General features: G+C 56.8%; 5 protein-coding genes across 5 annotated transcripts; 1 reads left to right on the forward strand and 4 right to left on the reverse strand.

Moving 5' to 3' along the window:
• Positions 1 to 617: 617 nt before the first annotated feature.
• VTJ04DRAFT_3177 (uncharacterized protein) lies at positions 618 to 905 on the reverse strand (the record flags this gene model as incomplete). Its single annotated transcript, XM_069361048.1, has 1 exon — positions 618 to 905. The coding sequence occupies one exon, from the start codon at positions 903 to 905 to the stop codon at positions 618 to 620; it is 288 nt and encodes a 95-aa protein (XP_069221698.1).
• A 102-nt stretch (positions 906 to 1,007) lies between these two features.
• VTJ04DRAFT_3178 (uncharacterized protein) lies at positions 1,008 to 2,729 on the reverse strand (the record flags this gene model as incomplete). Its single annotated transcript, XM_069361049.1, has 1 exon — positions 1,008 to 2,729. The coding sequence occupies one exon, from the start codon at positions 2,727 to 2,729 to the stop codon at positions 1,008 to 1,010; it is 1,722 nt and encodes a 573-aa protein (XP_069221699.1).
• Positions 2,730 to 3,373: 644 nt separating this feature from the next.
• VTJ04DRAFT_3179 (uncharacterized protein) lies at positions 3,374 to 4,258 on the forward strand (the record flags this gene model as incomplete). The annotated part of the gene is made up of 1 exon (XM_069361050.1): positions 3,374 to 4,258. One exon carries the CDS (start codon positions 3,374 to 3,376, stop codon positions 4,256 to 4,258), a length of 885 nt encoding a protein of 294 aa, XP_069221700.1.
• A 681-nt stretch (positions 4,259 to 4,939) lies between these two features.
• On the reverse strand, positions 4,940 to 6,508 carry VTJ04DRAFT_3180 (uncharacterized protein; the record flags this gene model as incomplete). The annotated part of the gene is made up of 1 exon (XM_069361052.1): positions 4,940 to 6,508. One exon carries the CDS (start codon positions 6,506 to 6,508, stop codon positions 4,940 to 4,942), a length of 1,569 nt encoding a protein of 522 aa, XP_069221701.1.
• Positions 6,509 to 9,733: 3,225 nt separating this feature from the next.
• Positions 9,734 to 11,047, reverse strand: VTJ04DRAFT_3181 (uncharacterized protein; the record flags this gene model as incomplete). The annotated part of the gene is made up of 1 exon (XM_069361053.1): positions 9,734 to 11,047. One exon carries the CDS (start codon positions 11,045 to 11,047, stop codon positions 9,734 to 9,736), a length of 1,314 nt encoding a protein of 437 aa, XP_069221702.1.
• Positions 11,048 to 11,514: the final 467 nt, after the last annotated feature.

Raw genomic sequence — 11,514 nt, forward strand, 5'->3', positions numbered from 1 at the left:
TGCCGGAAGTGCGCAAGGTGGTCGGAGACAGGCGATTGCGCGTCTCAGAGATCCAATTGATCTCTCAAGAGCACAACAGATGATGTCAATATGGAGCAAAACTCGGGGAAAAAAACAAAACGAGGGATGGGAGGATCGGGCGCTCTGACAACAGGGAATCGAGGGCACCCCGTCGACTGATAAGTAACCAACAACGAAACCTTGGCGCAACCGAAAAGCAGCTGAGATGAACCAGTTCCCTGGTAAGCTGAGATGAGGTTCGGTCTGGTTGCTTAATAACGTTAAGATGATTGAGTTTGCCAAGGGAGTTCTGGCGAAAAGATAGATGATGGAACCTTTGCTTGGCGTCCTGGAATTTTTTGTCGTGCTCCTCTATCTGTACCTATCTCAAGCTGATCGCCCTCTCTGTTGTTGATGTTGTCGTTGATGGTAAGACAGGGCGAGAGAGCTGAAGCCAGTCAGGGGCAGCGCGCCAGCTTTTGCTTGCGACATGCCAATCTGCCCCGCGACACCCTCAAAATCCGGCCGAAGACGTTTGTCTCACTGTGATGTGATCGCTCATTTCACGACCCCTCCTCCTCCCTTCACAAAATTCTCTTCCCCCTCGTGGACCCTTCTTAGCCGTCATCTTGGTTTTGGAGGCCGCAGACGCATCCTTGTTGTGTGCCGCTTCCACCACACGAGCCTAGCTCGTCACTTGCGTCAGCGCGCCGCTTCAGCGCACGCGGCTTGTGAATAGTGGGGGCTGATCGGCCAATGGTCGCGTCCTCGTCCAGCTTGATCCCGGGAACCATGGCGCTGGCCAAGGCCAGTTGCTGACCAGGCAAGGCTGCATTTCCCGACGCAACACTGTTCCAAGGAAACTGATAATGGGCGATAGACGGAAGGATGTTTTTAGAAGTCATGTGCAAAGAGGTATCATATTCCAAAAGGTAAAGTACAAGAACAAGGCATGTACAAGTTGGTCCTTATATCACATCGGTGCCGAGATGACATCACTCACCAAGTTACGCCTTGCTCGCCGACAAGGTCTTGGTGGGCTGCGTTCTCATCTCCCTCCTCTTTTCGACGACATAGGCGCTAGCAATACCAACACCAGTGCCCACCATATGCGAGGTGATGTCGATAGAGAAACGCTTCGCGGTGAAGAGAGCACCAATGTTCAGGGCGACGGCAAGAGCGAGCAAAGTCATGCCCTGAACACCCTCACTCGGCGGCGGCGGGAGGCCAAGCACCTTGAAGTAATCGAACCGATGCATCCACAGGTAGGCGGCACCGATGCCGTAGATGGCGCCCGATGCGCCCAGAGATGTGATGTCGAAACGGCTGCGCAGAACGGCCCATGTGAGAGTGCCGAGAGACGCCATGGTGCCCGACGTGAAGTAGGTAGCCAGGAAGGGACCACGCCCAATTTCATCGTGGAGGCGCACGCCCATGAACCAAAGGACGATCATGTTCTGCAGGAAGTGCATGAACGACTGATGCGAGAAGAGGGCGCCAAACATGGAAAACGCGCGAGGGGTGGCCGGAACAATCAGGAAATGACGGTTGAGAATCGCCCACATCGGAGGGACCTTCCACAGAACCCAGCCGAGTAAGTTGGCGATGATCAGAGTCCCGACGGTGGCGGCAGCGGGTGGTATATCAGGGAACAGCCGCGAGTCACGCTTGGGTGGGCGGTAGAACTCGGCAAAAGCAAGACAGATGCCAGTGACACCGAGGACCAAGAGAGCCGAGGGACCGATGCGCTGCCGCCATGTCATCTTGGGTGGTTCCTTGAGGTCAGAGGTGGCGCGTGCGATGTACTCCTGCATCTTGGGGCTCAGCTGGCGGGTTTGACGCTCGCCAGCAACGGCCAAGGGACCGGCTTTGCCATACCTTTCCTCCTCTTCGCGCTTCTTGCGTTCCTCCTCCTGCTTCTTGAGCAATGCCTCCCACTTCGCCTTGTTGATGGCGCGGATCTCGTCCAAGGCGCTCTTTCCGTACACGCTGCTTGGGTCTGGTTTGGTGGGTTTGGGGCTGTCCTGGTTCTCCTCTTTGTAGAGCTTCAGGCGGCCGGCCTTTGTTGGCTCTCCCTCAGCCTCGACGGCTTTCCCGCCCTTCTGAGCCTCCTCCCACTCGGCATCGGCTTCCTCAATGGCACCACCTTCCAGCGCAGCGAGTTCGTCTTCGGCGCGAAGCCCTGCATTAATGACCTCATCAACGGGGACCTTGCGGCGGAGGTACTCGAGGGCGATCTCCTGGTGCTTGGCGGAAAAGCGCTTGGTGTTGACCTTGACCTGGGGGTCATCGAGGGTACCGGCGACACGGCGGCCGTGCAATATCCTCAACAATTTGTTGGCATCCGGTGTGCTAATGCTGGGGCCGAAGATCTCCAGGACCTCGTAAGCTTCTAGGTCACGCTTGGCAAAGGGCAGACCTTCCTCGTCTGTGTAGTTGGGGGGTAAGTCGACATAGTGGGTGATGACGGAGGGCGTGCCGATGAGGGTGCGGAAGCCGAGCCATGGGGGAAGGGCAGGACGGGGCCGGGGCGGAGGTGTTTGTAACCGTGCGGTCTGTCGTTGTATTTGTAGTTGGGAGTGTTGCGGGAATGATGATGTCCACGGGGCAGCGCATCTTGTCGAGAAGGGAGCGAGAAGGCACTTGTTCGAGTTGTGCTTTGTCACATGGTGGACGGCTGCCTGGACGCTGGGCCTCAAGGCACGGACGCCCAGGCTGCAACTGCTCATTGTTGCGATGCAGCACACGGAGTGCTTTGTGCTGTTGTCTAGCCGGCCATCAATTCGAGCGTGGAGGTGGAGTTGCAGGTGGGAGGATTCTGGAGATTGGAGACCTAGGTAGAGTACCTTAGGTCGGGTCTTTGTGATGGTTGTGTTGAGGTCAGGAAGCGACGGAAACAAATCTGCGGGACCCGACAGTTCGGCGCAGGAACGGATCCACCCGAGCGAGCAATTTCCCGTCATATCATTGGCCGGTTCCAGCTGCCCACCAGCCGGTCCGTTGCCCCACAGCGGGGCTTTACTCCAAAAGAACCCCGCGATTCCAGAAGCTGGCAGGAGCAGAGCTCAAGACCTCCAGGCAGCTCAAGCTTGCGTCAGGGAAACCACTTCCCTTCAAATATCAGCTCATGATACCATTTTTCCACCACGGAATCCACGTCAACAAATATTCAACTTTCAGCCTCCATTTCATCCTCATCTACCTGACCATCACAACTCCATCCGCAACCTGGTTTCCAGGAGGAACCACCTCTCCGTGGGATTAAACCAACCAACCTCCAACCTCCAACCTCCTCATCTTACCGCCTTCCAACGTCCCCAAATCAAATCCTACCTCACCCGACGAGATCAAAAAGAAAAAGAAAAGCAGAACCATGTCAGCAGAATCCCAACCCATCACCCCCACCCGCTTCGCCGCGGCCCTCAAAGACCTCCCCCTCTCCTCCCTCTACCTCAAGCTCCTCGAACTCCGGAACAGCATCGCCCACCTCGACTACTCCAACGAGCAGCTGCGTCCCTATGCCGAGGGCACCGCCGTCGCCCTGGGCGCCAATCCGCCTCCAACCTCCCACCCGTTAACCGAGGGCGCGCAGGGGCCCATGCCGCCCCGCGCCGAGCCGGACCAGGACTGCATCGACGCGATCCGCGAGAACGAGGAGGTCATTGAGCGCATGCAGGAGCGCATCCGCCTGTTGCGGGCCGAGGTGGAGAGCCGCGGGGTGGGTTGGGACGATTTCCAGGGGGGTGTGAGGGATGAGGAACCGGGAACAACGGGAGGTACAAACGACGACGATGACGTCTCTCTGACGGACGACGATACCGAAGAGGACAGGGAACGGAGGGCGAGGTGGAGGGCGCTTTTGAATGGTGTAAACTCGAATGGGACTACCAACGGGGAGGGTGGCGAGGGCGCTACGGCAGCTGAGCGAGCGAGGACGGCGGGATCTGGGACTGGGGCGGCACCAACCACCACAACAACCACAACAACAACCACCACCACCACTACTACGACGACAACAGCCACTCCCAGTCGGCACCCAGCTTGGTCAGACGGGACATTCCAAACCGGAGTCATCCGCGGCGGGGAGCTACACATGGACGCGGTGGCTGGATCAAGACAGGGACAACAAACCAACACATCATCAGAACGGGGCCAGGGAGGGTCTTTGTCAGACGAGGAGCTGAGACGGCGGGTGGAGGAGCAGATACGGAATCTCGGGGTTGGTGATGATGATGAGGAAGGGGGTCTGTATTTGTGAGACCGGTATGTATGGGCAAGTGAATACCTCATACCGAGTCAAACCAATGAGTTTTATATTTTGCCTCACAGAGGACAGGAAGAATACAACCCCTTGACGACTAGCCTGGCAATCAACAGGCAACACGCATGGACCCGGTCCTCAAGAGTTCGCGTGTTTTCACATCTTTCGTAATGCTATCTATAAAACGCTCTCATTGAACCCATATGCCTGGCTTTCCACAATCCCCCCAGTTCGGGTCTATACCGACATACATCCAGGAATGGATAGGGACCAACTTCAGCTGCCCAACACTCTCAGTCACTCAGGTCGACAACAGGTTGGTGAGGACGCTAAAAACATACCTAAACAAACTTGGATCTGCACAATCCCACCCTCGTATGCCTAGTAGTCTGTACTATTCTGTACCTCTGTCTTGCCTGAATTCCTCTTTCTGTTCATTCCAGATACCGTGCCTGTCTGCCTGTCTGCATTGCCAGCGACATGATCCAACCCGACCGACCGGACTCCTTTAAAACCCGACCCGAAATGCATAGTGTAATAACAACAAACTAAAGAGTACCAACCAAACCCGTCTCTCTAACGCCCAAGCTATGCTAGCAAGCTTCAGAAACATTACCCCTAAACCAAGGCAGTGAGTGAGTGAGAGTAATGATAGAAGAAATACCTGTTTTTTTCTCGTTATGCCGCCGTCGCAACCGGGACCGAAACAGCTAAAGTCGACGATTGTCCCTTCAGCGGCGTGACGTTGTGCTCATCCCCTCCCTTCTTTGCTTCCTCTGATGCCTTATCATCTCCACCTCCCGAGCTCATAATCGTCGGCAACCTCGCCTTTCGCGCCCCGTTGTTGTTGCCGCCGGCGTTCTGCGAAGTCGACAGGGACCCGGTGCTATCAGCCGCCGCCAATGTCGAGCCCGAGGTAGCACCAGATGTCGTTTTCGCAATTCTCGCCTTCTCCTCATCCTCCTCCGTCGTGTCATAACCGTCCGTATCTTCTACCTCCTTTCCAAGTCCAACCCGGCGATTGCGTCCCCGTGGCGATCTCGTCTTCTTCTGAGACTGTTGTCTGCGTGCGGCAGCAAGCACAGCCTCCACCTCCGAATCTGCCGTGGTTGTCGAGGTCGACGAGCTCCTCCTGCGGATGGTCGTAGCGGCCGTCGATCTCCGACTCCTCGTGCGTGCCGTCGTAGCGGCCGACGACATGCGCGACCTTGTCCTTGCGACTGACGGCCTGGATGATGACGGCCGGACGTAATCCTCATCGTCATCAACGTCATAAGAGTTCGCCCTCCACCGCCTCTGCTGCTCTCCAAGCGACCTCTCGCTCCCAGCCGTCGGCCTCCTCGCCCTGCTGCTGCGCCCCGCTGTCGAGGCCGCAGTCCTCCTGCTCCTGCTCGAGGCCTGGCTCACGCCGCTGGCGCTGCGCGCCACGGGCACTTTCCCCTCCATGACTTTGGCCGGGGGTGGGGGTTGCAACATCCACCGCAACGCCTCCTTATCCGCCGGCTTTGATGAGACGACTGGAGGATGATACTCGTTCACGGGCGGATTCCGTGGGGTAAAGTAGAAATTATACCGATCCTTGTCCGTCACGACCGGGCTGCGACCGGCAAGTTTGGACTCCATATACCGCCCCGCAGAGGTGCCGGCGTGTTTGATGGCGTCCATGAGCTTGTGTCCCGTGCCGCCGCTGCCGACGCCCCGGAGCGATTGCTGTTCGTATCCCCAGAGCTCCTCGTCCTCGCGCTGATAGCGTTGCATGTTCCAGTCGGAAGGGTGGGCGGTGGAGGCACCGATGGACGTGGTTTTGCTCAGTGGGCTGCCCGGTTCTTCCTCAGGGACAACCGTTGGGGAGCTGCCGAGGCGACCACCCGCCTGGGATGGGCTGTAGGAAGGGCGCGGGCTGGTGAGGAGGGAATTCATGTCGGAGGCAGTGGTCGCCATGCTCGGACGGCCATCGCGGCTGGCGGTGGTCAAGCATCGCTGACTGAGGGTCTTGCTAAGGGGGTCGCTGCCCTTGCGTTTCCTGGGAAGGCTCGGGCCCATGCGGATCTCTTCGGCCCAGTAGGGATTCGTCTGGAAGGGTTCCGGATGACGGTAGAGGTGGGGTTGGTCCATGATGATGCGCTGGTGCATTTTCTTCTCCTTTTTGGCCTGCTTCTTGGTTTTCTGTCGCGACACGAGCTCGTGGCATGGTGTGCAGCACAGAAAGTAGAAGAGGGCTGACTGAAGGGCACCGATGTAAGTCATGGCCGGTGGTTGGCGTAGGGGATAAACCCCAATCCGTGGTTGTCGGCTCTGGCTAGCTTCACTCGGAGATATGTATGATCATGCAGAAAGGGCGCCAAGGTCGACAAGGTATGTAGTTGAGTACTGATCTGTGAAGTCAGGTAGATCTGGGACCAAGGACCGTGGTGTGAATCTGGGACGAGTCTACCACGGAGGTGAGGTGGCCGTCATAGCAGTCGTGTCAAGCCGGGGCAGACGAATCCGAAGGGAGTAGGTATGAGGCCGGGAATGGCTTTCGAGCGGGGAAGTGAAGTTGGATGTCGTCTGCTGTCGACTAGGAAGCGGGCATGCAACCTAACATCAGACGGATAGAGTCCTTCCGGTTGGGAAGCGGGGAAGCGACCGATGTCAAGGTGGATGTGAGAGTAAAAGAGTGAAGGATGAAGGAAAAGTGAGAGCAGGTTCCAGGATGTCGGTCGCCGTCTAGGCTATCATGGAGGATTGGACTCTCCTGTATAGTAAGTAGACCCTCTCAGCCCTTCGGCCGATACACAGGGGCTATGCAAACCGATGGCGAGGTGTTGGCATGCGCGAGAGGACCGACCAAGGGACGAGCCGGGTCGGTGGCCGGCTGTTTCGGCCGGGAATACCGGCAATGTCTGAAAGAGGGAGGTTTGAGCCTAAAGGAAATGGGAAACTTGAAACCAACCTCAGCCCGTGGGAAAGGGGAAGAGGAGGGTTGAAAAAACAGAAAGAGAAATCGAATGGGAGAGAGTGAGAGAAGGTGTGATGCTCCGTAGACAGCGCAATGCGCCCAGCGTCGTTGCGTCTTTCTGGAGAAACAAGTGAAAGGAAGGGGTTGGCTTGGTCGATTTGGTTGGGATTGGAAACAGGCGCAAAGAAACAACAGAATGGACGCAAGCAAGCTCTTTCCTCCCAAGGGACCCCCTCCACCAAGCATAACTTCTCGAAACAAAAGGAGGGAACAAGCCAGTCCAGGAACATGGCAAGTCAATTAAAACAACGGTCCTGGGGGCAGGTCAAAGTGGACACCACGCCTCCGTGGGGGTGAGATGGAAGGCTTGGAGATGGCCTGGTGCCTTGCCCAGTCCAGTTCAGTCCAGTCCAGCCCCAGATCCGAGGATGGATCCTCCATGATGCCACGCCAGACCCATGTCATGTTCCGACTCAGGGGCAGGGCTGACGAAGCAATTTCCAGCAACGGCCAGTCAAGTGAGGCTGGAACGATGACTGGAGTGATGTCACTGGGCATCAGTGTGTCTTCCCGATTCCATTTCTCTTGAACGGTTTCTCTCACTTGAGAAGCAATTCATCAATCAACAAAAGAAGTTGCTGAATGGTGGGTGGCAGGTGGAAACATGCACGCACATCATCTATGATCCGTAAACTTTGGATGCGGGGAGAGCGCCATCGATTCAGGAGTACAGCGGCGACTGCAACGGCTTGGTTCCCGTCTGGGAAGGCGGACTTGCGATGGATTGCTGTATCGAGCGACCAATGCGACGATACACCCCCACGGAAAGGGCGGGCTGCATGTCTCTTGCATCCTGTACTCTGGGGAAAAGGAAGGAAAGAAGACAATCCCAATCCTTCTTCTTGATCATCATGAACATCCATCATGACACCAGCATTGAAAACCTGGGATGGATGGAGTGGCGTTGTTGCTGCTCAAGATTGTGCCCCCCCAAGCTCACTTCGTATTTCTCATTTCTTGTGCAAGGGTCATGAGCGAGCACCGACACTTCCGAGAGGCTGTTTTGTTCAGCTGCTTCATCTCACAGAATCATGAATCTCGCTACAAGGTATGGACTTGGTAACTCATCTCGTAACTGAGGACAGCACCGATGTCAGCCTGTTGTCAATGTTCACTTTTCCGACAAACGAGGCAAAAACCTCGTGAACTCCGTGGTTGTCCAGACGGAGGAGTGCCTGAATCAGAGACATAGACCTGGGCTTGAAGAGAGATGTCAACCCGGAAGAGGGTCATCAAATCCCTCCACCCTTCTGCAGTACTGACCCGGAAAGAGTCGTTGAAGATTTACGTTGCGCACCTGCATTTCTGCAAGTCGTCTGCACGTGTCAACCAGTCCCAATCAACCTCCATCTTCAACCGTTTTTGGGGGGGGGGGGAAGGGGATTGCGCGGTTTCTCTGCAGGTCGTGTCTTGGCAGACCTGCAGTTCCTTTGCATTGAGGCGAACGGATAAAGAGGCCCGACAACCTCCACTCCGGGCTTTAAGATCTACTTACGGTGTGGTATGGGTGAGCATCTTGGAAATCGGCGCGGCCCCTGGTGGTAACTCAGGTATCGATCTGGAAGTGACTCTTTGGTAGTGTCGGTGGCTGTTGACCACTTCCAGATCACCATCGTAAACACCAGAAGAAGCCCACCTCAGTCACCAACAGCCTGGAAGTCAAGACTTGTTCACATCCCATGCATAATGCGCATCACATTGCATTACCCCCTCTCGTCCATCTAGAAGATAAATAGCCACCTAGCACGGCCAGTAAAGAGCCCATCAAACATCTCCCTTTTTTCTCCCTCTGCTCCTCCCTGCCCTCTTCAGCAATACTTAGAAACGACCCCTTCTCCCTCGCTGCCCATCCCAGTTCAATACCTAGACGTCCTGCCCCATCCCTATGATCGTTTTGTCTTTTGTTGTTGCTGTTCATCCAACCCCAGTGACATACCTTTTGTGATGGAAGAAGAAAACCCCAACTCTGGCAAGAGCTTCCGTGTCGAAAGGGAGAAAGAGAGGGAAAAAAAGACATGGTGAAGAGAAGATCGAAACGAAAAAGAAAAGAAGGGAGAAAAAAAGGTAAAATAAAACTCCAGAGAGTATTTTTCTGGTCCGGTCCTCGGCAGAGCAGAGCAACCCAGGCGAAGTGAAAAGCGATGGTGTAAATAAATGTACATACACGCGGCAAACAAACTCCCCCCATGTCCATTCCATTGTTCCATCCCCCCTATCATCCGTCCATTCATCCGTTGAAATCATCCCCCGATCCACTCATCACACGCAAGCTATGTTTAAAACGTCACGAGAAAAAATAAAGAAGAGGAAAGAAGCAAGCCAAAGTCAAGGCTGTGATCCCGGGTTGGGTGATGCGGTCTAGTGAGTGCATGTCGAGGGCGAAGGGTAGTGGGAGAGGTGTTGGCGTCACCAGACCACAGCGGCCCGCAGTTGCGGCCGCGCAGAGTGTGTCATGATGGGATGTGTTGAGATTAGACATCCCACTCATTCTCCTCCTCGGCCTCAGGCTCGTTTGTGCTGAGAGCAGCGAAGGACGACTTCGAAATGGCGACACTGCTGCCCTGCTTCTTCAGGGGAGCAGCAGCCGGCGCACTGCTCTTGGTCGCCGGGGCCGGGGCCGGGGTCGGGGTGGACTTAGCCGCGGCAGCCTGAGCGGGTTCCGGCTCACTCTCGGCAGCGGCAGTCGCCGCAGCAGCAGCCTCCTTATTCTTCTTCTTGGACTTCTTGCTGGTGACCGTGTTCCACGAGTCCTCCTCGTTGCGCAGCATCTCCAGCTGCTCCTCCTCCGAGGGAAGGGTGGCAATCCAGCTGTCAGCCGGGTTGGGCTTGACAGGGGTGCTCTCCTTGGGAATGGAGACGTCGGTGTAGCTGCCCGTGTCGAAGGTGTCGAGGGGCTGCACGGCCGCGGCGGACCCGGTGCCATTGGTGGCACTGCTCGCGGTGCTGCCGTTCCAGGCGTTCTGCTGCTGTTGCTGGGCCAGGAACGTCGAGCCGTCCTTGGCAGGCCGACCCTCGGCGATGCGGGCCTGCCGACGCTGGGCCTCCAGGTCGGCCTTCCGCTGCTTCTCGTTCTCCTCACGCAGGGCCTTGGCGGCCTCGGCCTTCTGGCGGTTCTGCCGTTGCTTCTTGGTCTCGGTCTTCTCGGGCTCCTTGGCCTTCTTGTTCTTCTTCTTATCCTTGACCTTGTCGGTGTCGGTGAGGCGGAGAACCGAGGGGCCGGGAGCCTTGGGCTCCAGCATATCCGCGACGCCAGCGGCATCGGCGGCCTTTACCTCGGGAGAGGCGGCGGGGGACTCATCGTCATCGGCATCGACGCCGGCGGTGGAGGAAGGGGCCGAGGACTTGGCGGCACGGTCGGCCTTGTCATCGTCGTCGCTGAGGATCTGGGCACGAGACTGCTTGACCGACTTGGTACGCTTCTCGTCGCTCTTCTTGGGCCCGTTGAGGGTGGTGCCCTGCTTGACGTTGGCCAACTGGCGGGCGAACTCGCGGTTATCGAGGTCGTCCTCCGAGCTGGTGTCGACAATGTGGCTGGTCACCGGGGCGGGCTTGGAAGGCTTAGCCTTCTGTTGAGCGGCATCGGAATCTTTGGGCTTCTCAGCCTTCTGGCGTTTGGTCTTCTCTTTGGGCTCCTTGCGAGTCTCCTTCTTTTCCTCTATGCGCTGGCGTTGGGTCGAACGCAGGGTGTCACGGCCTTTCCGCTGCCCGGGGATGCCAAAGACAACCAGATAGACACACCCGATCACCACGGTCCACCCAACAAGTGTCGACACTGAGGCACCCATGATGGCGGCTGGTGTAGAGAGATGAGACGATGGGGGAGGAAAAAGTCGGGTTGGCGACGATTCGGTGCCGGGCTGAGAAGGCGAGGGCGCGTCAAGCGTGCCAATTCAGTCGGCACAGCACGAATCGGCCGAGGGATCGATAATCGGTGGGTGAGCGGATGCTCAATTGCGGGATGGGAGGATGGAGGCCGGTCGAGGGTCCTCCTAGGGCAGGGGGTGATGGGTGGGCAGGACCACAAGAGCTTGGGTAAGGATTTGGGTCTCTGTTGAACGGGAGAAAATGGAGAAGTCGTTTGGGAAGGGGATTGATGATTGTAGTAAGTGGTGGGTTCTATACGGGCTGGAGAAGAAGAGGATGAAAATTGTCGGTCGAGGTGGACGACGATGTCGATAGTGAGGACGAAGGGAAAAGGGGTGCAGCCCAGCGCGGTACGAAAGTCGTGGCTCTTTACGAGCAGGTGAAAGGT

Source organism: Mycothermus thermophilus, assembly GCF_041956435.1.
Source record: "Mycothermus thermophilus strain CBS 625.91 unplaced genomic scaffold VTJ04scaffold_2, whole genome shotgun sequence".
NCBI lineage: Eukaryota > Fungi > Ascomycota > Sordariomycetes > Sordariales > Chaetomiaceae > Mycothermus > Mycothermus thermophilus.